The sequence below is a fragment of the Anas acuta genome, chromosome 7 (assembly GCF_963932015.1).
Source record: "Anas acuta chromosome 7, bAnaAcu1.1, whole genome shotgun sequence".
Taxonomy (NCBI): Eukaryota; Metazoa; Chordata; class Aves; order Anseriformes; family Anatidae; genus Anas; species Anas acuta.
This window is the reverse complement of record NC_088985.1, coordinates 16,620,188-16,645,005: the sequence shown is the minus strand read 5'-3', so window position 1 is coordinate 16,645,005 and position 24,818 is coordinate 16,620,188. Positions and strand designations below refer to the sequence as shown.

The following is a 24,818-nucleotide window of genomic DNA, read 5'->3' as shown; positions in this document are numbered from 1 at the left end:
TAAAGCATTGTGATATACACAGAAATTGTTTCTTAGTTGTTTGTGACTGACTGTTCAATCAAAGATAGCAAGCTGATTACTAGTTATTAGAGCTGTGAACTCTACGTTACTTGCTTGCAAACTGAATTTCATACCTTAAAAGTAAGTGTATCCTCAAAAATACTCAGTATAAAAATAAAAAAATAAAAATCTTGAACTACATGCAGGTTGGTGCATCTGCAAGACAAATTCTGAAGGCAATGGGCTTACTCCCACTAGATCTTGGAAATGAAGTATTACTCTTCTTCACCTCATGACAGCCTTCCCTGTCTGCACAATCTATCATTGTAATCCAGGGTTTATTCAAATAACTCATTTTTGGTGTTGCCTCTATCATGCATGTGCAAATAAATATTAAAATAAAAATGAAATGCAATGGAAATAAATAGAACAACGGTGTACTGTCTGGGGGGGGGGGTCATGTAACTCTGCACCAAGAAATGGAGAATGAGACATAAGGGTGCTCCTGAGGCACTGTCATCAAGTTGGAGTCATGGCAATACTGCAGCGCTGTGTACTAGCAGCGTGTACAGTTGTTAGTGAGCTACAGTCAGCATAGAGACAGAAGCCTAGTAAAAATTTGAAAACCTTTAACATCTTCTGTTCTTCCCTCTGTCACTTAAAAATATATACATGACTAATTGCAAATGTAACACTAGTTAAATTAAGAAATATTAAATGTAGGCCAGGCTGACTCTACTATTCGAACCAAATAGAGTATTAGGGTTAGGGTATGTCTGTAAAGCCCCTCCAAAAACTACACAAGTAGGTAGAGAGCAAGTCAGCAATTCCGGCAAATGGAGTAAATGTGCAGCTAAGTGGTGCTTCTAGAAGGCTGTACAACACTAGAATTGCCAACTGCTGAGCATGCTGGCACACTAGAAACTGTCAAAAAACAACAAACCTTTAAACACCAGCTGATTGAGGATTTTTCAGTGCTATCTTGTCTAGCTTGAGCAGGCCTGGCAGCTCTTGACACACACTAGTGTCTGGGTTAAAGACCTTCTGCTTTGCGATGCCTTTATGAATGGCTTATTCAGCTGGAAAATACAGTGAACAAAGGAGCTGGAAATATTTTGTCAAGTTGGTGATCTCAGAGTCCAGGGAGCCAGCTACCAATTATAAAGACTTCTATTGTATACCATGAGCTAGTATGTAGAAAAACCCAGATCTTATTCTATCTCTCCCTTTATTAGCTTCTTTGTAATTATTTCTGCCTAAGGATGATGTGAGATGTGGAGTGTGTTCTCAGTAATTAACTACATTTTTCTAATAGAGTGGACAAGTTCAATAGCAAAATGAAGGCAATCTTTTCCAACTTTAAACTTGATTTCTGACACTTGGGTCAGGAGGGAGGGAAGCCTGCAGAGTTGATTGTGATTTATATTTTAACACAAATGTGGTGAACAAATAATATTGTTTCTGTGGAACATTGTGGGAGATGAGTGCCCTGCCAGTTAATTTATTGGGGTTGCTGGTGAGTGACAAGGAATGATTTCTAAAACATAAGGCTAACTTGGTATAAAGGTCTCATAACTAGATACAGCAGCAACTAAGTTAGTGAAAGGAAGTGTCACTAGCACAAATCCTTCTTTAGTTGTTGTTGCTATTTGTATTCTTACAGGCTTTGCACTGATGTTCTAAATCTTACATATGATTTCTTTCTCCTGCAGGTTGGAAAAGAGACAGTTCAGACAACAGAAGACCAGATCTTGAAAAGGGATATGCCACCAGCATTCATCAAGTAAACTCATTTTATTGTAAATGTTCTACTGTTGGTACCGAAAACATGTTCCAATGATGGGTCATTGTTAAAAACTTTTGCTGTACATATGAGAAAATGCTCTCATTTGAATAATTCTTTGGAATCTTTGGAAACTTCAGTTTGACCTTCATTTAGAAATGACCTTTCTGCCAACAGGGACTTTCCCTGTTATATTTCTGTATATTTGTGGTATGTTTTCCTTTAAAAATAAACTTTTTTTTTCAGACTAACACTACCACTTACCTATATGCCATTGTTTTGCCTAACGGTATCAGAGATGTGTGTTCTCAAACCTTGTGTTAATTTGATGGAAAAGTGTGAAGGTGGCAGTAGAGCCAGCTGATGTGTGGTATTACTGTGGAAAATCTAGAACATAAACACATATACGTGTGAAAATCTGAGGCATTTGAAGAGTAGTGACTGACATTCTTAATTTCATGGCTCTGTCAAGGATGAATGATCCTCTCCTTCTGTTGTCTTAAATCTTAAACATCGTAGATCACAACTTCTTGTGGAATTGCCAAGCTTCGGACTGTCAACTGGCAGACTTTCACTCTGAAGTGACCTTGCTCTATACACTCAAGTCAGTGACCTCTCCATTGATGTTCTCTAATACGTACAGAAGGAATTTGTACTTTACTGTATTCCCCAAAACAAAATAAGCAGATACTTAAACTAAGAAAACAAACAATTGGAAAAACAATGAAATGGAGAACAAAGATGAAGTTAGAAGAGAACTTCCACTATGGCAGTGAAAAAAATGTTCCAGTGTAGGTTGACAAAATGAGTAATTAAAAAAAGTGCTAGGACCAGGTACTCTAATGAATTATAGAAGTTGAAAAATGAAATAGTTCAAGTTCAAAAATGAAATAAATTAGAGATGACAGATGAGAGGATGGAGAAGTTATCAACCTACTTGGTCAACAAGAGCAAGTGCTGGATTCTGCAACTGGGATGGGGCAGCTCTGGCTATAGGTTTAGATGGAGGGATGAGAGACTGGATAGCCCTCACAGAAAGGGATCTGGGGCATATGGATGACAACAAGTTGAACACCATTGGCAGCGTGCCCTGGCAGCCAAAAGGGCCAACCTTGTACTGGGTGCATCAGGCACAGCAGTGCTGAGGTTCAGCCTCACCTCAAGCACTGTGTGCACTCTGATGTTCTTATGTTGTGGCAGACAAAACAATTCGTGTCTGGAGAAGAGCTACAAAGATGGAAAAGGGTCTAGAAGGCCATGTATATGGAGCAGCTGAGGTCCCTTGGTTTGTTCAGCAGGCTGAGGGGAGGCCTCATGGTGGCCTGCAGCTCCCTCACGAGGGGAGCGGAGGGGCAGGTGCTGAGCTCTGCTCTCTGGGGACAGCGACAGGACCTGAGGGAACAGCATGGAGCTGGGACAGGGGATGGTCAGGCTGGGTGTTGGGGAAAGGTTCTGCACCCAGAGGGTGGTCAGGCACTGGGACAGGCTCCCCAGGGCAGTGGTCATGGCATCAAACCTGCTGAAGTTTAAGAAGCATTTAGACAGCACTCTCAGATATGTGGTCTGATTTTTGGGTGGTGGTATGTGGAGCCAAGAGTTGGACTTAATGATTCTTGTGGGTCCTTTCCAACTCAGGATATTTTATGAGCTAAGTTATTAGTGAGCTACTGTCACTCACTGGAGACTACCCAGAATGTCCATCAAGGCATTGCTACTGCCTGAGAAGCTTCCGCTGAGGGGAGTTTGGGGAGCAGGAAATCTGTAGGTCTCACATGCCTATGGAGCAAATGACTAGAAGTTCTGTGCAAAGAAGGAGAACTAGCAGGTCCTAAATAGATGTACATATTTGCTTTGGGTGATTGAAGTGTTTCAGGTGAGGGAAATTCTGTGTTCTAAGATGCCTCTTGGTGTCTTAGATACATGGTGTCTAGAAATATTACAAGCAGGAAAAGGCTAATCAAAGTTGTATGGTACACATTGGTTTCTGAAGTTTTTGGAGCAGTCTGAAGGCTTTTAAAGAAAGTGAAGTAGGCATGGTAATAAGAGAAGATCTTTAATGGAAAAGAGTAGATTGAAAATGAAAGGAAGAATTACATGGTTAACCCTAGCAATGGCAGTGGTAATTAGTTGGGCTTTAAAGATCTGGGCTGGTATTGGTGCTTTTAACAGTGTTCACTAATGCCCTGGAAACTAGAACGAGCAGCGAGGTGAAACTACTTGATGATTTACCCAAAATCTTACGCAGAAGAGCAGGAACGTATTACAGCAGGAGCATATTAAAGTAAGTTATTTTAATGTGGATGAAATAATTTTGAAAGATCTGAAGTGGTGCCTGTGTGTGGGAGAGCAGCAGCTCTTGCTTCTGACAGGATGATTGGCTTTGAACTGACTGTCACTGACAATGACAGCAAGGTTCTGGTTCTGAGATACGCTGGTGAAAGCACCCTTAATATGCTCAGTAGTGGTCGCAAAGTAAACCAACAGTTAGGTTTATCAGTGAAGGATGAGAGGCTAAAATGTCACTATATGCTACTATCTCATACCTTGAATATGGAAAAGGTGAAGTTTCTACTTTTCTTCCTGTGCAAGAACTTGATGAGGGCATTGCGTTAAGATAGTTCATAAACCAACAGCAGGGAAAGGTTATTTATGTGGGTCAGGTACTATTACAGTTCCTTTATGTAAGTTTGGAGGATAACAGGCAAGTATTCAGATGAATTCATTGTGGAATATCAAATAGGCAAACTACAGGAAATCTTAAGAACTGAAAATTGTTGGAGAATGGGAGAGTGCCCAAAGGAAGTATGATAAATGCTTATCCTGTTCTTAAGCCACAGAAGGCATGTATTTGTAGCTGCTTTTGCAGACAGGATACTTTGCTAAATGGGCCTTTGATACAGTCCACTACAGTGTTTATTATGCTGTGTTTCTGGTGTGTGATCTTGTTTGGCTGTTTTGTTTGGTAGGATTTGTTTTTTTCTGAATATTTATTTATTGGAGGGTGTGTGTGTATGTGTATTAAAATGAGACTAAAACCATTTTCTTGCTTCTTAGTGAGTTGTATGTAAGTGTGTAATGCTGTACTCATTTTCTAGGATGTGTAGAGTTTTACTTCATTATAGCTTCATGTTCACTAAAGCGAGTAAGGGATTAAGGAAAAGACTTGTTAATTGCTTACAGCAACCAGGCTTTGATCAACATGTAGCAGATTCTGGAGACTTACATAGTTAAGTTACTATAGAAATGTGATATAAGCACTGCTAAATGGTACCACTTTATGTGGAAAGCAAGGGCCCTGTGCAGCAATGCATGACTGCTTGGATTGTAATACAGTAAAAATGGAAAGCAAAACCACGTCCCAGTAATGAAATATACTTCATGTGGTACTTAAGATTCAGTAACATGAATTTTGAATGATCAATGGCATTCATGAATGATACATAACCTGTTGCATTTGTTGGTTTTTGTTAACCTGGAATTTATAATAGAGTGAACTAGTACTTGTTAATAATGGTTTCTTGTTAACACTGTGGAGTATATCATCACTGACTTGTGTGTTGTAGGAACAAGTGACAGTCATGAATGAGCTGCCAAGTGAGCCCTACCTGTTTCTGTGTTTAAGGGCAGGACTTGGATTCAGGAGGTGAAACAGATGAGGGTTGTTTTTCTTTTGAGGGGAGGTGTGCTTGTTTCTTAAGTGCTGGTTCAGGAACTGGCAGTCCTCTCTAAGGGATTTCTACAAAACTTGTACTGACACACGTCTGATAGGATAATAAAAACTGTGCATGCATGAGCAATGCATTCCCTGTGCATATTTTCCACGCTCAAAATGACCACCAGACTTGAGGCGACGACTCTTGGAGGATGAGGGAGAAGATTGGTTTAGTCTTCTTAAAGATTGTGTTTTTGGCTCTCTTAAGACTGACGTTGAGGGTTCATAATAAGTGTAATATATATGATGGTAATGTGTCAGGTTTTCCAGTAGGAGTGCGTGCAGCAGAACTATTTGTTGGCTGCTGAGAAGCTATGATGCATCCCTTTGCTTGCTGCTGACATAAACCACGTTGGAACTACTGACCTAGAGTTAAAAAATGCCATGTTCTTTATTTTAATTGTCTTAATCCTGAGGGAATATAAGCAATTCATATAAATTATATCAGATGTTTTGCAGTGTGTTTATATTATTCGTTATACTTGTAAAGAAGGATAAGCTGCAATCTCTAGACAAAGAATAGTGTAACACCCGATCTGTTTGCACTCAGAATAAAAATTTGTCTGCGTTTAACTCGCATATGCAAACTCATTTAATAAATTGGCAGTAATGCTGTTCTATGCTGGCATTTTTGTGGCCAAGCTAGAGCTGCATTGCTGGTCAGCTATATTAACCAGCTGCAGTTTACACAAATTAAAAAGCAAACAAAATATTTCTGAACAGTAAGTAACCTAAACTCTAGTGAGCTTAGCCACTACAACTGGAGTCATTAGAAACTGAAACAAGCCTTATTTAGGCATTTTGAGCAGGCATCTTTGTTTCATCCCTAGGGGAAAAAAAAAAAAAGTTCAGCATAAGCTAAATTTTTCCTCACGCTTTTTAAAGAAGATAACAGCAGTGAAGCTGACCGACTACTGAAAAATAGCATTGTTGGGAATAGCATGACCCGTGTCTGTCTTCTCCACACAGAATTTGGCTGGTGTTAACATATTTATATAGTAATCACTCCTCTAAAATAAGTATATTTTTTTTTTAATGAAGCTGTATTTTTAATTTGTAATACAGGGATTAGATGGTTTTGGCTGTCAAACTGAGAAGAAAGAAAATGGATTTGTTATTACCTATCTGACCTATGTGTTAATGCTAAATCCTCTGTAATTAGGAGCATAAAATGAAACAACATAAGTGAATAGTGTGTTTTCCTAGTCTTAATGGAGAAATGGTTTTAGAAAAACTGAGTTCTTTCACATGTATCTCTGAACTGAATATTTAAAAAGAGCTAGCTGATTTAAAAGTAACTAAATTATATGTAATCCTACCTGGCACAATTCCCCTGCCTTTGCTTTTGTTTACATCTACAATGCAAGTTAGGCTGCAGGTATCTCTGTGCCAAAGTCTGATTTTCTCAGCGTTAAGCTAGTGAAGTGAACACAGTGAGATTATAGGGATGACTTATCTTAAGGTAGGGGCGATTAAGTTACTGGAAGGTAGATTGTATCATGGTCTCGCATTACTCTAACTATTCAGCTGTCTCTGTCTTCTTACAGGCTTGTTCTTTCATACACTACAGTAAACACGTTGACTTACTTGCCAGTGAAGAGATGTCACCACTTACTGTGGCTAGTAGTTCACATGAGCAATGTGAAATGTAAAATATTTGATTCTCTGAAGCATCTTGCTTTAGTGTTCAAAGTGTCAAAATGAAAAAGACTTGGTCTTTTTGACTGCTAGTTATTAGTCTTTAAGCTCTTATTTATTTTTAATGACAACAACAAAAAACATTCTGAACAGTACTTCATAATGTTTTTTGTTTTTTTTTAAATGGTGCTATGCTAGAATTGCCAAACTTTGAAACAGCTTGTCAGTAAATCAAACAGAATAACCGCACTGTCATTCTGAAATGTTATTAAGTCCAATACAAAATACTACTCAAAATGAAATAGACCACAAAGTAAAATGAGAGATGTTTTTCCACACGCACTGTCTGAATTTTAGCAGTTTTAATGTTTTTTGAAAGTACATAAACATTCTGATCTATACAAACCCAATTCCATTACAGTTATGTTGTGATCTGTGTACGTCTACAAAAATTAGTATCAAAATACATCTTGCTTACTGACCTTCAGCTATAAACAGGGTGTTATCTAATGTTCAGTACAATTTGGTTTACATATCTAGCAGTTATTTAGCTGTTCTTTGGGCATTTAAAATGTGATTTTTATTTATAAGCCAACACCCTGAATATTAAAATGAATTATTTATGATGTATTAGTGTGTAATGTACATTATATTACAGCCTGTGCAGGCTCTTCTGTGAACTGGTATTTTAGGATCTTTTGGTGTTGGAAGACCTTCAGCTCTGATGTTTATTGCGCCTACCTGCTTCCCTTTGCAAACTAGATATAATATATGCTCTTTGGTTCTGAATGTGACAAAGAATAGGTGATGGTGGTGGTAACTCACAGAAACTGTCATTAACATTACTTTCTTTATTTCTATGGCTTATTTTTTGCATTTGTTTGAACTTAAAATATTTTTGTCTTAAAGTGCATATATAAAATGCATACCTATCTGAAGTTTTCTTTAGTCCTATTGTGTAATTTTGTAGGTGTGGATTTTACACAAAAATGCAAATTATACAAATTAAGAGCATAAAGTATCAAAGATGTTGTGACTCAGCTGTGCTTTAATGAAGTTTTAGGCTGAAAACTTACCATAGCAATGAACTTGAAGTTGAAATGAAGCAATGAAAGAAATTGAGAGCTTTTGTATGTGTTTGATTTCTGTGAGAGAACAAGCAACTCTTTGAAGTGTGGTTTATTGGGGGGCAAAAATCCAAGTAACTGATTTACGCCCTACTCCCCTTGCCAGTCTTTTTCCTGGCATGTATGCCTTGCAAGGATCGGAGGGCATCTGTATTTTTTTTTTTTTAACATCTCTCTGCTTTTTTTTTACATGGTGCACACTCCTGAGGTCTTTTAAATGCAGTGGGAAATTTGTACAAAATGGGCATTGTACAAGTAAAATGCAGGATTACCTTTTGAAAGTCCAACTCTGAAAAAACTGCAGGAGAAATCTTTGAATATTTAGTAACTTTATTTTTGTGCTACATTGTGGTGACTTCTGGAGGTAATGCACACTTATATTAGAGGGTTTTTGTTTTTTGTTTTTTCCACAAATGAAAAAGCCAGCCTTGGGATGATAATTGGCATTAAAAAGATGACCATGAAATTGAACTGTAGGAAATGAAGTATTTCTGAGCATGTCTCAGAGCTGGCTGAATAGGTGATTTGTTTAATCCCTTTCTTGGCAGAGTTGAAAAGAATAAATTTTAGAAGTAAGTGGGGAAATCTAATTTAGTGCAGTCAGTTGACTTTGATAATAGAGCTGAGTACATGGCATAGCAATGAGCAGACCATTCCCACCTTGAAGTCATCCTGTGTTTTCCTGCTGAGTTGTGAGCTCCCACCACCTGATGTGCTGAGCAGATGTCTCAATGAAGAGCAGGTCGTGATAAGGGCAGCTGACCCAATTTGATCTGCTCCAGGGAGCCGTTAGATGAAAACTTTACTTTATGAAAAAATGTGTGTTTTCCTGTAACGAATCTTACTTCTAGTGTATCCAATGTTAGTAGTGACCATTAAATTTTGCCATTTGTGTAGCAAGGAGCATAGGGGAGAAAACGAAATAACTAACTTTCCAATAACATTGAAAGTATGAGAGAAGATGTGTTCATGCGGTCAGTAGAAAATGGGCTCTGAGAAGCATGAAAAACATTGAGATATAATATTGCTGTACTGAAAGAGTTTCGTGTTTGTTGGAACTTCGTGAAGTTTGAGTGGGCACATGGCATTCAAGCATAGAGTCTGTATGTAGATTCTTCTTAAAGAAAAGGGAGAGAAAGGAGGAAAGTCATAGCAGTCAGTAATGAGAGTCAGAGTCCGAGTTTTGTATTCCTTTAAGCTGTTGTGAAGTAATTAAAACAAGCAAACAAAACCAAAGTCTTAAATGTTTCAGGTTTTGATCAGTTTTAAATTGTCATGTTAACGGCTTGACAGAAATAACCTATTTTTAGAGCTTATTTGTTTATTGTAATATTTTGTGTTACTGTAATTATACATGTATATGACAGTATTTTGTAAAACCTCCTTTCTGTTCTTACATGTGGAATCACAAGCTGCATTTGACATTTATACCATACCACTGAATCTTATGGCCATTTTAAAAGCTGTTTCTCTCATATGAGTGTTAACAGACTTTGAAAAGCTAGTCTGTAGCTTCAAGGAGCAGGGCAGTGAGTCTCAGTTTTCTCATTATGTTTCTTTTGTTTCTTTGTTTTGTCTTAATAGGTAGCTATCATTTAATATTTAGCAATTCCGTCTTGAATGTCAGTGCAAATAAAAGAACATTTGTTTTGTTTTCTGTCCCATCATTCAGAATAAAAGGTGTTCTGCCATGATGATGGCTGGGACCTCTCCTTAATGACTCCCTGCATTGACTGCTGTACATACAATACTTCGCTCACTATGCTGGAAGATTGCCTTACTTCAAAAAAATAAAAATTAGTCTTGTTAAACTAATCTCACTTTTTAAACTATAAAGATGTATAACGATCAGTTTTCTTGTAGTGTTTCAAGTAGTAAGGTTAAAAACAAATCCTCCAGCCTTTTTCCGTATCTGTTGCTTTTACAAAGTGATCAACAACTTTCGTTTGATGACTTCCCACAGAGTGGAGAATGCCTGCACCAAACTTGTCCGGGCAGCCCAGATGCTGCAAGCAGATCCTTATTCGGTACCAGCTCGTGACTATCTGATTGATGGATCAAGAGGTATCCTTTCTGGAACATCAGACTTGCTTCTGACATTTGATGAAGCAGAGGTAGGAATCCCAATATGAGTGACATAGGTGTCTGCACAATGGTATTATTAATTCAAATATCTACCTAACTGAGTGTTCAGCTAATGTAGGCTATTGCAGTTGAATGTGATTTTGATTGTCTTAGCTTGATTGGAAGCATACTCTGCATTCCTTTCTGTCAGAAGAAGCTTGGTCTTCATGCTCTGTTTTGTTAAGAGCATCTTTGTATGACATGTTTGTGTTGCTTATAATTATTCTTCAGAAAGGCCTGATTTTATCTACCCTGTCTTATATCTTCCCGACATTTTTCTGTATTCCATTAACTGTACCAATACCTGATCCTTAAATTCTCCGTGTCCCTTCACTGTTTTCAGTGTCTTACACCCTAACATGTCTTTCTTTGACCCCATTAGCTGTGGCAACTTAATTGGCCTTGGGGTGGAGGAGATCATGCAAATTTGAGCTGACTGGTTAGCCAGAGGACGTGTTCTGATAGATTTAACAGTTGCTTCATTTTGGCTTTACTGCAAGCCAAAAAGTGGCTCGGAGGTGCTGTTTGTAGTGCCTCAGATGGGAGAAAGACAGAGATGCAAGAAAACTTAAAAAGGAAGGGGGTGGATGGATATTGAGTATCTTATACTTGAAAGCTTTTATTTGTGTTACGAATCTTATTTAATCTTGTGATGCTCTCACTGGGAGTATGGAGTCATTCCTTTCTAAGTAGCAAATATTATGCTGTTATGAAGAACTGAAGCTAATGCTGTTAGGAATGCTCTTGTTAATTGTAAATTTTACCTGTGCAGCTGTCTGTTAATGTAAGAAATTGTGTTACTCCTACTGCTGTTCTGAGTGGTCTAACGTGGCATCCCTATGTCACATTTAATCAGCTCATGATATTGTTAGCATATTCCTCTGAAATGGGGAGAGTGCTATGGGACTCCTCAGTAGCACTAGTGATTACACAATTTAAGTGTTTTTAATAAATGCCACAAAGTTTTATAGGGCATAATTGTAAGGAAGTTAATAGCTTTTAATTTCCCTTTTTCCAGTGTTTAGGAAAGAGGTTGATTTCTTTGGAGTTAATGCTTCATTGAACTCTTGTCTCTTACGTGTGTTTTTAAAAAAAACTAAGTCTGTAATTATCAATTTCTCTCTAATACAAAACCTGTCATGACTGTGTCCTACTGTGCTTCAAGATAAACTAATATGGAGACAAAATTAAAGTGAATTTTAGAGGAAATTATGATCTGTTCTAAGGACTGAACCCTGCATGTGGTTGATCTGAGTTAAATGTTAATTAAGTCATTCTTCAATGAGAATTGTACATGGTGTTGTCAGAAATAATGTGGTTCAGGAGGTAAGACAATTAAGTTAAACAACTTAGGAGAACTCTGTGCAATTAAATGTGAACTAAAAAAATTAAGTAATCAATTGCTGAGGCAGAAGTCCAGAGGTAAATAAAGTACAGTCTTCATAGACAGATTTTTCTGGAAGGTTTAAAATGTTGTATCTACCTTCTCTCACTGGAGTGCTTCATAATTCTTTATCCATATATAAAGCTGTATGGTGAATAATATTTCCGATGAGCATTTGGAGTCTGCTTTCTCTGTATCCCAGATCTTTGCTAACATGATGTACAGGTGATCACAAATGCTATACCTATTCTGTTCTAATGATAAGCTTGCATTTCTAATTCAAGTGTAACCTAGCTTCATCTAATAAATGATGGAATATTCCTTTTTTAGGTCCGTAAAATCATCCGTGTCTGCAAAGGAATATTGGAATATCTGACTGTGGCGGAAGTAGTAGAGACTATGGAGGATTTGGTGACATACACAAAGAATCTAGGGCCAGGTTTGATTTGCTGCAGTCTATCATAAACATTCGAAGCGTAGTCTTTTCCACTATCTTTTCTCCCCCACACACCTTATTCACCTTAACCAAGCTTTGAGCATTTGGATAATGATAAAGCATTTGCTTTGAAAGTGTCTGTTTAAACTAGAGCGTGACTGATTACTCTTCTGTGATTGACTTTCTCTCTTAAAAATAAAGAATAGTCAGGATGCTGGTAAATGACACACACTATACAGGTGATATGTACTCTAATTTCCTACACTGTCATGTGAGGGAAGTAAGCATGCATTAGTCAGAATAAAAAAAAAAAAAAAAAAAAAAAGAAACTTGTGTAATTAAGCACTCACAGCTATGAAGTCAGTTAAAATGTCTGTACTAACTGAGATGGTTAGGGCTAATAGGAATTACTTGGAGTAGTAGAAGCACCATGTCATAGATTAACATCTTAATGAGGTAGCAGAAATAGCTGTCTTGCAGTGTAATGAAAAAGTCCAGCTGTTAACATAATTCTTTTCCTTCATTATTTGATGCTCCTTCACTGCTTGTTATTTCCCTGTGCTAACTTGCACTCTTTTACTGGTGGAAATAAATGATTGGTAAGTGAAGCACTGAGTTGCTATGGAGGAAACTTACCCTCAGTCTCTGTCATCCACTATTCCAAATGCTTTGATTCCAGCAGGCATAAAGTACTTTAACAAAAGCATTCTACCAAAAGGAGATGTGCTAGAAATATAGGAAGATGTTGCGGTGAAGTTACACTGAACTGAAGAATGCTTATAAATAAGCTATATATACATATAAATAAGAATATGCATGTAGTGTAAGGATAGCTAGCTCATAAATAAAATTGGATGCTAACAGACTAGTAGCTCTGATGTTGGAGTACGTTTGTCATCCTTGGTCTACTTGAAAATTATGCTGTTTTTATTGAACATAAGGATATACTTTACCCTGTTTCTAGGTCGGAAAAACTTTAGTTTTCATATGAAGGTATAGCGTTCTTTAAACTTCTGTAATGTCCCAGAGAAATTACCTTCAACTAAATAGATTTTTGCCTCCTTATGAACAAGCAAAGATCAAGCAAAACAGATAATTTTCTTTCTGTGAAATTAGTTATTTTACACTTATAATTTATGTGGTCATTATCTTCCATGTCATTAAAATGGAGGTTTCCCTAAACTTTGATATATTTAATTTGGTTTAGTCAGAAGCCTTTGGGATTTCTCACTAACTTGAGACATAACTTGCTGTTTTGGTTGTATGATGGAGGTAATAGGTGTTAGACAACTGTCTAATTTCTTAGAATTAGTCTTGTCTAAATTCATACTGTTAAACAGATACATAGTTAATCTTGTGCTTCTGGCATGCTCTAAATATGTGCTGCTTAATGCTTACAGCCCATGTCCACAAAACGTTTTATGCCAGTAGTCCTAGTTGCCTTCAGTTATATCACTGGGCATCTGACCTTACTGTCAATATGAGAACTGTATAAATAATGGGATTATAGAATCATAGAATGGTTTAGGTTGGAAAGGAACCAGCAAAAATCATCCACTCCAATACCTCTTGCCATGAGCAAGGGTATCTTCCCACTACATCAACCAAGTGCTTACAGGTTTTGTGGTGGAAGTGGAGTCTTTAGGCGTCTTCTGTCATTTGAACAAAAATGTGATTCTGCACAATTTATCCACTCTGTGCTGGCAGTGTGGGGATTCCGTTACTATTTAGCATTGGCATTGAAGCTCATGTAACCGTTGTTATATAAAGTTGCTTAAGATGCTAACTAGCAGATTATTTCAGCCACACACTATGTAAATTTCTGCCAACTTTGTGCCCTGTTAAGGGGGAGAGGGTGGGACCAGGTCAGCACCAATTTAAAGCAGTTTAAATTTTTATGGAGCTCTCTCTGAAGTTTCCACCTGTGCTGTGTGGTAAACCTTGCAAGTCTTAGCTCTTAGATTTGTGCTAGAATAAATTGAATTCTTTGCACAGTTCTAGAGCACTGAAATATTTCCAGCAGAACTGAAGTACAAATGAATGCAATTCTTGAGCTCTACTAGAACCTAAAGACAAAAACTTTGAAGGCAAAACAAACAAAAAAAAACAGTAGTTTCCTTTTTCTGCCATTAACTCTTAAAGCTTTGATCAAATCCTAACAGAAAAGGAGGAGGAAAAAAACAAACAAACAAACAAACCCACAAACCACCAAGCCTGCAAATTGGCTTCCAGAGTTCATGAGGTGACTTAATGTCTGAAACTGGTTACTCGGGGTATTATTTTCATATTTGATTTCTGGTATGTTAAATCTGGAGTTTTGAGACTTCAATTCTTCCTTGAATAGTGGCTAGGTTTTGAATCAATGACTTTGAAGCACCTAGAATGCAATTTAAATAATGACTTATAAAGAAATGTTTTACATATACTTGCTGTTATGCATTTTGTTCTTGTTTAGAAAGCCTAACTGTTGCAAATTAAACTTAATGCTTTATTTCTGACTGTTTAATTGCTTTAATCTTTTAGGAATGACAAAGATGGCGAAAATGATTGATGAAAGACAACAGGAGTTAACTCATCAGGAACATAGAGTTATGCTGGTAAACTCCATGAATACTGTGAAGGAGCTATTGCCAGTACTTATTTCAGGTATTTTTTTGCTGTAATTTTTAATGTCACTCTGAATCAGTATTTATTCTGAATTGGAATTACATTGTTTCATGTTGACTAAAAGCTATCAGCATTGACACCGCTTCTGTACCAATGTCAAAATAACTACACGATACATTTGATTTTTTGAACGGCATTTTGCTTTCTTGATTTTAAGTATTTAATCGTTGTTTAGCGTATATCCCTAAGAGGCTGTGCATTAATATAGTCTTGTAAGAACAGTGTAGGTTAAAAGGCTTGGTGTAATGGAGTAGCTCAGTTGTAGTAAGAGATAACTGATGTTTTGAAACCTTCACTTTGGACTGCTGTAGCGTTACTGGCTCTGGCGCACCAAGTTCTTTTGCAAGGACATAACAGTCTGCTGGCATCACTGTTTCCTTTTATGTGGAGGCCCCGGCAGTATCTCACTGTGCTGAGCCATGTATAGGCAGTCACAAGAGTCGTTTGCTTCTTAGGGCAGCCCGGGGGGAAAGAGCAGTGAAATGTATTGTATGTACCCAGATATAATGTGGTCCACACCAAGTTTTGCACCGTGGTGGTTTCTAAAACAGAACAATCATTTCCCTTTATCCTACTCAGATTTTTTGCTTGCTTAATAACTGTATGCAGAATATCCTTCTGTTGTAATTCTCTGGCTCGTTTTTGGCATATTATGATAATGGAGAGGAACAAAAAATGCAAATAAAATATATGGTTTAGCAGTAAACTTAAAAATTGGGCGAACACTCTTTTGTTTGGGTGAGGAAGTGTGCACAGACTCTGTTGCCAGGGTATCAAGGGATGTGAACTTGCCTTTATTTTCCTGGCTATACTGCGGAATAGATCTACATCATAGAACAATTCTAAATATATCACATCGCTTCCACTCCATCCCTTCTGCAAAGATAATGAGTGTAATGTTAGTATTGCATGTGTGCACAAGCTTTATTTCTGTCTCTATTCTGAGGTATTGTGGACATCTGTTAAATAATGGCTTCAAATGCTGTTTCTTTGCCATCACAAAGGCTGGTGGCTAATGGTATTACTGGAGTGCATTTGACACTTGTCTGTGTGAGGAACTGTGAATTGTATAAAGTGAGACAGTTGTAATAATGTTAAAAAAAAAAATAATTAATTTCAAGTTAATATAAAATGAAGTTGCAGTGGTGTTTTCTGGATCTCACTGCACTGACCAAACACTGTCAGCTGCAGCAGCAAGGCACTGATGGCATTATGTGCAGAATGTGCTACGAAGCAGGTTTGAACTCTTACCACATGCCAATGCCTGTGTTTCTGACAATCTTCTTAATTGGAAATTATGAATGTGGTTGTTGCAAGAGTAGTATTGCTATGTCAGTCTAATTAACTGGTTTCAGAGCTCAAACCCGTACAGTAATGTTAAAAACGCTGTTGTAGTTATAGATGGAGACTTAATGACTTAAAAAAAAAACACAACAAAACAAAAACACACAAAACAAACAACAAGCAAGACAAAAAGCTCCAAGAAGCACAGTTGACCAAAACTACAATCTGTTTAGATAAACTGTTCCATTAAAAAAAATAATAAAAAAAAATGCACTCTCTCCCCATTAATGCAATAGTATTCAGGGTTACTGTGAATATTGATTGTATCTTACATATAGTTTTTTTCTAATCTGTGGTGTTTTCACAGCTATGAAAATTTTTGTAACCACGAAAAACTCTAAAAGCCAGGGAATAGAAGAGGCCTTGAAAAATCGCAATTTCACAGTAGAGAAAATGAGTGCTGAGATAAATGAAATAATCCGTGTATTACAACTCACTTCCTGGGATGAAGATGCCTGGGCCAGCAAGGTATGTTTCACATTTATGTTTGGATATAGAAGTCTAACTCTTGTGTTGTAGACTTACTTGTGAATCTGAGACTGTTGAAATGTGCGTTTGTCCATCAGTTTTGCAGTACATTATGTAACCTCTTCAAGGTTGAACAACATTACCACAGATGATTGTTTTAATGTGTTTTTCAAAACTAGCTTTCTCTCTCAAGAAGCTAGATTAAAGGACTGTTATTTGAAGGTGTACCAATGGTTACTGGAGCTGAATGGTTGCACAGAAGACTTAAATTTGTTCACACCTTAGTTCTGATGTGTAATATGTAATCCTGGAATACTGTGTATTTCTTTAATTTTTATTTTTTGCTACGTATACTTAACTTACATCATATTTGACTGATGGAAATTAGGTGTAAAAGGTATTGTTCTATGCCTTAAACTGGTCCTGTAGCTATACATCTGTTAGTGAGATTGTGTGATTCTTTTTTTTTTTTTTCCTTTATACTAAAAGAGCTAGACTGTTGTCGTATTTCTTGTGCAAAAGGCGTGAAATTAGGGAATCTTTAGGCAATTTTGGGGATACTTCCTTGAACACCAACACCCCATCCCATCCCTGCCCCATTTTTAGTCTGGGTATGGAAGTAAATTTCAAGTGTTTGTATTGTCTGAAAAAGGACAATGCTATTCTGAGCAGCCTTTCTGTGAAGATGGCATATGGGCAGAATTGGTTCTTTATAACTCAGTATTAAACCGTGTAAGTGACTTTAACCACTTACCTGGAGGGTTTAGGCAGTGCTCTTAAATGTTACACGATGCAGATACTGAAATATGCTGTAAAGCTGTTTGATGGCCAGCATCATAAAATGTTATTGTGAACTTACAGATAAATATAGCTACACAACTGATACTCCTTTTTTTTTTTTTTTTAAGTATCTTAAGGTAAATCACTGAAGTGAACTTTTTTATGCTACAAGCAACAAGTAATTGGAAATTTATTTAAAGAAAATACTGAGACACAAAGCCAGACTTATTAACAAATAAAATCTCTTGCAGAAAATCTAACCGATGTAATCTAGGCATTAAATTCACTTTGGCCTATATTGTTTGACACTTGGCCCTTAGTTTGCCTTTTGAGTTATTTTGTCACTATCACTTCCTTATTATGACTACTTTATGCATCTTTGTTTTTGTTCTCCTGTTTCTTACCCCTTTCTCACCTTTAGAAGGTAAGCTTTCTTCCACACCCTACACCTCTACCTTGCACTAAAACAAAACAAGCATGTATGTGGGATTTCGTGCTGTGTGCAGACGTGCTGTGCAACTTTTTATTTGTGTGCCAGCTGTAACACTATACTTATGTAAATACACATTGAAGTTTTAAATGACTCTTACTAGCCCAATGTGTAGAACTGGCTGTCATAAGAGAATGGTAATGGCAAGCTGAACTGCATTGAGACAGTCCTTCTGAATCTGATTAGAGCTAGCCCAGGATTTTAGAGCACATTCATGTGGAATGCTTTTGTGTTAATCTGTGTTACTAGCATCTGTAGTTATAAATAAAGGGTCCAGTTATGCAGGATCAAGCTTTCTGTATGTCCAGAAAGCTTTATTAAATCGGGGATTTTGTCCATTCCTTAGTTTTTCAGTAGTAGCTTTCCTTCATTCAGTTCAGATGGTTCATATTCTTCATATTCTTCAGATCTAGGCTTAAAACTTTGATTTTGTATGTATATCTTTTAATTAAGCTTTATTTTTTGATTCGATCATTCCTGCATTGTATGAAATACAAGTACAGTTTTCTTTTACGGAAGAAATTTGGAAACTTCCGTGGTTTAAAAAAAAAAAAAAAAAAAGACTTGCAAGAAGTTGGCAAGCTAGCCTTAGGAAATTCTTACTTGTGTTGCTAACAAGGCAGGTTAAATAAAGGATTTTATTAAGAAAACAGTTGGTGCATTAGCAGTCTCTCTAAATAGAAAATGTTTGTCATTATACATAATTCATGAGTATGTTGTACGGACAAGTATATCTAAGTATCATTTTGCTTTCTGAGCTGAAAATTTTTTAAATAGTATTTTGGTATTTGAATTAGGGCATGTTGGCAATTTGGAACCGTGTCAGTAGGCATTAACCAAACATGATGACAAAGAATTTGAGCTGAAAAGCTTAGTGGGATGAAGAAGCAGGAAGTAGTTTGCTAATGGCGATGTATTATAGACCTTTTCCTTGTATTTACTGTGTATATATGTATTGAACAGTTTGTTTAGTGGGAAGGAGAGGAGGAGTTCTTAATTTCTACTTGAGATTACTGTTGTATGTGTTTCATGCTTGGTGATTAAAGGAAAGCTCTTTTTCCCATGCTTTTATGGAGCAAAGTAAGGTGTATTTGGGGACGCACGATCTTGAATTTTACTGGTATAGCGTATCCTTCTGTTGATTTGGAAAGTTTTTTTATTATTCTTTCTTGAATTGTGTATATGTGAAAGTATCACAAAATCTACATAGATATAGTTGAGAAGGAACAAATTTATGGAACTAGAGCTGTAGGCTTTGCCATAAACTATTTTCGTCTTTGTACAGACTCTGAAGTGCATGTTACTGTTACTGCATTGCAATAAACAGAATTTTTTAAAAATAGTATGCTGATTTAGAGTTGAAATAGTGAGAAAATACGGATCTCTAACAAAACCTTAAAAGATAAAAAGCCCTGCATGTACTTCTTCTATTCATAGTTTTGTTCCAATTTTTCCTCTTTTCATTTTACAGAGCAGTTTAACTCATATATTCTTAGCTTTTCCTTTTTATAGTAAACTTGAAGTAATCCTCAATTCATACACTTCCCATTTCCATAGAAGTGGAAGGGGTTGAAACTTTGGTAGGTGAGAAGTATCTAGTATCATGTAGGATTGAACCCTGGATGGTGAATAAGCTATCTGTTCTGCCAGAAGCTTGGCTCTGCATATTTTCTTCAAAATTCCCTTCATATGATCTTTGTGTCTGGTGTTGTGGTCTGAGCAGATTTTGGTTGTTTGCAGTTGTTTCTAGCTCTAAATGAAGGGCAGGTAGGATCTAAATTTCATTTGAAAAACACATGTACATGCAGACTCCTGACACATGTACAAGCCACATGTTGCAGCATGCGTGAGCACGCCTAACACCTTCAGACGTGTATAAGAGCCACACGTGTGAACATGTGCTAACACACCAAATGCCTCCAGACATGTATGCAAGCCACATGTATGAACACAGCAAGCACCTCCAGATGCGTGTACAAGCCATACAGCTCAACACACATTGCTTAGGTAGTGCTAGCAGTCACAAAATCATGTGTAAAAGATGAAACACCCTTAATTTCATCCTTTGCTAAGAGATTAAGATTGAGAGACTTCTTAGACTTCTTTATCATTTTGATGTAACTGCAACTCTGCAGGCAACTGAGGCAACACAAAAGGCTGCTTTAGTAAAGAGGGGAGGAGTTCCTGCCCCTCCCATTATCCCAACGCTGTCCTTTCCCAGCCATCCCACACCTAGCATCTCATCAATGTGCTAAGCAACATCTGTTGCCTTTTTAAAAATTCAGTTAATCCTTTGTTTCAAATTATTTATGGGTAGATGGGCCTGCAGTAAACCATTCATTCCAAGCTAAAGTTACTCTAGTACATACATAAAACAACAGAAAACTATCACCTACCATCACAGCTGGTAAGGGTTTTTTTTGCATTCATTTCAGTTTTTAAATTATTGTATGGTTATTTACTTTACTCTTGTATATTAAATGCACAAATCTCAAGCTATAGAGAAGATGACTTTTAAAACATTGTCCCCCCTTCCAACCCTAGATGCGTGTCCTATCCTTTGGATGTTGTTAAATAGATCCTGACCTAAGCTTTGAGACCCAATTTCTAGGTTGGAGAACCAGTCTTCCAGGTGAAAACAGTTCTGCTTTTGGTGCACTCTCTTGGGCTGTGAATCTAGAGCCCTTAAAAATATCCAGCTGTGTTGAATGACCTTTAGAAAGTTAGTTGAGTTGTATTATAATACTCTACAAGTAGCTGACAGACTGACATGCCTAAATAAAACTGGCTTAAATGCCAAAATGTCCCCAGTAATGTATCTTTGGGACTAAGAGTGCAGAACGAACTGCTTCACAAAAATGCGGCAGTTTTTTAGTATTGTCAAGAGTATCCCATGTTGCACCAGATAGTGATCTTTGATGCTTGGAACAGGCGCTTCTCGGTAGGAGCTGGGCATGGATAGTCCAACAGCACAAGGGCCAGGCTTTTTTTCCATGACCTGTATACTAATCATGGGATACTAGATGCATTTCAAATTATTTCCATTACATGTGTGGTAAAAAGCTATTTGGGCTTTTTCCCAACTTCTTACTTAAGGTGCTGGGTACTCTGCCTGTTTGTATAGGATAGAAAACTTCTGGCCTCTAGTGGAGAGGTGATGCATGAACAATTAACAGAGTATGCAGGGAGATGAGAACTGAGTGGTTTTATCTTCTCTAGTCAAAGAAGTGCTGGAAAATAGTTGCGTAATAGTCAAAGCAGCAGCTTCTTTGCTCCTGGTAGAGAAGTTCTGAGTTTAAGACAACCGCATGTGAACACATGTTTAAGTCTCCGAAGACAGTAAAATCCATATTTGAGAATTCTAGGAATTAACTGGCAGTCTGTTTTTCTGCAGACAGCAGCTATTGGATTTTAAGCAGCAGAACAGGTGAAAATTGCAGATGTGCATCCTCTTGTACAGAAAGTAGCAAAATTCACTGGCTGATTTTCATTTTTAAAAGATTGACTCTAATCTTCATGCTCTGATGTACACTAAGGAAAAAAAATGAACTAACTCTTAAGATGTGTGCTTATTGGAGCTTATTTAGGAATTAAAACACAAGAAAATAAAGGAATAGAGAAATCACTAAACTTGCATGCGTATTTTCTGCATTTTGAGTGATATTAAAATGTCTGCCTTACTTGGAAATAAGTGACTATGAACTGCTAGTCTGAAAATGGGTTTTGAGCTGCTTACATGGGTGTGTTTCTGTAAGTAGGCTGTGCTTTATACAACTTCTGTCTGCTTTGATTGTGTTGACTTCTTATGCTTTGATTTTTTGAAAATCATTATGGTGGTTTCTCTTTTGCAAAGGACACTGAAGCCATGAAAAGAGCTTTAGCCTTAATAGATTCAAAGATGAACCAGGCAAAAGGTTGGCTGAGAGATCCAAATGCACCTCCAGGTAATATTCAAAAACAAGTGCAAAGTATTTCAGTTTTTTAAGGTCTGAATAGCCGTTAAGCATTAATAACTTATGCATAGTATGCATAGTGGATCATTCTGAAGAAACCAGTAGATAGTCTTTTTTTTTTTTTTAATACTTGGAGATCTACCAAGTTGTGTTTAATGTCCTGGAAATCTTTGCCTGTTTTAAGTTGTCCAAATGTATTCTTGTATAACATACATATTTTATATTTGCATTCCACTAGTAAAAGCATAAATACGTGAATTATGTTGAGCAGTATTTAACTGCAGTAGATCCTAATACTTAAAGTTCCTTATCCTGTACTTTCAAGTTTGTATAACTTCAGTTTTATCTAATAGCAGACTCTCAGTATTTTTCTTTCAGTCTTGACAGAAAATGCTTAGCATGAAAAACTGCAATAAATACTATAACTACAGTCAGCTTTATTTATATAAAGGCTTTTCCTTAGTATGCATCTTTAAAACAAATAAAACCAGGTGGAGGCCTGTTCCATTCAGACTTCGAGAGACCTTATCTCTGAAACACTTTGTCTGAAACTAAAGCCAAAATAATACAGTTGTAAATGCTGGAAGTGAATTATTCATATCTGTGGAGCTGCTGCTTATGCCTCATTCCCTTTACCACACTCAATGCCAGAAATCTCGGTTATTTGAAAGTCTTCTATCATTTACATTGACAATTAATGAAATACAACATTAATTGTTCAGTAGCTAAAGACAAATGCAAATATAATTGTAGAACTTGTTGCAAGTCAGGCATATTACACTGAACTAACCCTGTAATGTTTTGGTCTTCTGAGTGGTCCTTATGGCAGGACTTCTGAGCCAATTCCAGTGTAATAATTTAATGGAGGAACCAAAGGTGCCATTATCCATGCTAGAGGATGGAACCATGGCTGAATTGCAAGGACAGGGATGTTATTCTTGCATCTTCTTTTCCCAAAATGAAATCAGATTTAAAACTGTGTTAAGTTAAGGCTACATTAATCTTTTCATCCTGAATATCTTCAGCCTGAATACATTATAATTTGTATAATTTTTTTCTTAAAGAAATCAAGCTATGATAACAGAATGATTAAATTACTTGAAATACATGGCACATGATGCACATTATTAAGGTTATGCTATGCTGTTTCAGAAGTATCATCTCATTATTCCATTTGGTGTATATCTCATAGTTTTTGATAAATATTTTTTGATGACTGAACATAGTGCAATTAGTGTGGTGGGACACCATGAAAGTAGTAGTTTATTCATAGATAGCAAGGAAAGTGTTGTTTGATGTTTTACTAACTGACTGTACATCTTAGGGGATGCAGGTGAACAAGCAATAAGACAGATCCTTGATGAAGCTGGAAAAGCAGGAGAACTGTGTGCAGGCAAAGAACGCAGAGAGATTCTGGGGACATGCAAAACTCTGGGCCAGATGACTGATCAACTAGCTGATCTCCGAGCTAGGTAAATCTATTGCTTTTAATGGACAATTTTCCAGTGTTATTAAAACAGTTATTCTGAACTTGCAGTTGCATTGTTTCTTCACATATAGGAGAGGAAGGCTGTTCATGCAATACATTTTTTCAGCAGCTCATCAGTGTAGTAAATACTTAAGTCAGAGTGTTCTAATGTCAGTTTATTTTTGTTGTGATGCTCACTGTCCCTCCCACCCCCCCAAAAAAAAAAGCAAAACAGAACCCATGCAGAAACTCCAGAAAGCTATTCTTAGGGATCCATTAGCTAGACATAATGGTTTCATGGTATAATATTTTAATAATAGGTCAAAATTCACAAGTACTAGTTATGCTGTCATTAAAATGATATAAATCATGTGTATTAGCTATAACAGTGGTAGTGGATGAGAAGCTGGTTTTGGTTTGGCTTCACATGGATTTCCAGCTGCGTGACCTGAGAGAATGTAAGGGCTTTGTACCAGTTTCTGCACAACATGTTGGAGAGGAGCATGAAGTTGGTAAAGTCAACATGCTTAAACTTTTCCAGTAGTCAGGTGTTCTGGAATGGAGCATGAGATTTTTTTTTTCTAAACTACTATATTTGAAGTAATTTTTCTATCCAACTTTTAACTTCTTACCATTTCAGAAAAAAGAGTGGTAGTGCTGCAAAGTGTTTTTTACAGTCCTGTTAATTTGCATAGTTCAGACACTTCTCTCCATTTTAAGAAATCTTACCGATAGTCCATAATCTTTATCTACTCTGTCAACATCATTGAGGCAACTAAGACATCTTCTTTTCACTTACTGGCTTCTCTTCATAATGTGAGGCATACCCTCCCATAAGGCTGACTGTCGCAGCAGTCTGTGAACGAGTAGATAATAGGTCTTGTCCTGGGCAGATAAAATGAACTGTGTCCTCAATTAGCCTTACTTTGTGACAATTTTAAAAAGTTCTTCAGAGGTTGCTAAATGTAAATTTCTAGGAAGGGAGAAATATGCTCTAAATATATTCCTAGAACATAACAAGAACAGTTAAAAACAGTTAAAAACTCCTCAGTTAATTTTGCTTTCCAAGCAAAAATATACTCTTATTTAATACTGTAATTCTTGCAATAATTGCTGGCAATGCTCATAAACGGTTTTTGTTGTCTCTCCATTAAATAAGGGCTTTTTTCAAACCTGAGCTGAATTTGTGATGTTCTTTTCCTCTTGGGCAGAGGACAGGGTGCTACGCCAATGGCTATGCAGAAAGCGCAGCAGGTGTCTCAAGGCCTGGATATGCTCACTGCAAAAGTGGAGAATGCAGCCCGGAAATTGGAGGCCATGACAAACTCTAAGCAGGCTATTGCTAAGAAGATTGATGCTGCTCAGGTACCACCAATAATTTAATAATTGCTTCAGAAAATTATATTACAGTATTGATTCTTCTTTTATCTTTTGATTCTGTTTT

At 36.9% G+C, this 24,818-nt stretch overlaps 1 protein-coding gene across 5 annotated transcripts in view; it reads left to right on the top strand.

Annotated features, from left to right (window-relative positions):
- The window catches only part of VCL (vinculin), a 62,314-nt gene that overhangs the window by 19,279 nt on the left and 18,217 nt on the right, over positions 1-24,818 (top strand). For 3 of the 5 annotated variants that reach the window (XM_068689289.1, XM_068689287.1, XM_068689291.1), the window contains exons 2-9: positions 1,713-1,783; positions 10,224-10,374; positions 12,099-12,207; positions 14,728-14,850; positions 16,523-16,683; positions 21,804-21,897; positions 23,231-23,378; positions 24,586-24,739. In XM_068689289.1, the coding sequence (XP_068545390.1) occupies positions 1,713-1,783; positions 10,224-10,374; positions 12,099-12,207; positions 14,728-14,850; positions 16,523-16,683; positions 21,804-21,897; positions 23,231-23,378; positions 24,586-24,739 (1,011 nt within the window). The remainder of the gene's footprint in view (positions 1-1,712; positions 1,784-10,223; positions 10,375-12,098; positions 12,208-14,727; positions 14,851-16,522; positions 16,684-21,803; positions 21,898-23,230; positions 23,379-24,585; positions 24,740-24,818) is intronic. The other 2 variants (XM_068689290.1, XM_068689288.1) reach the window with 1 other exon arrangement.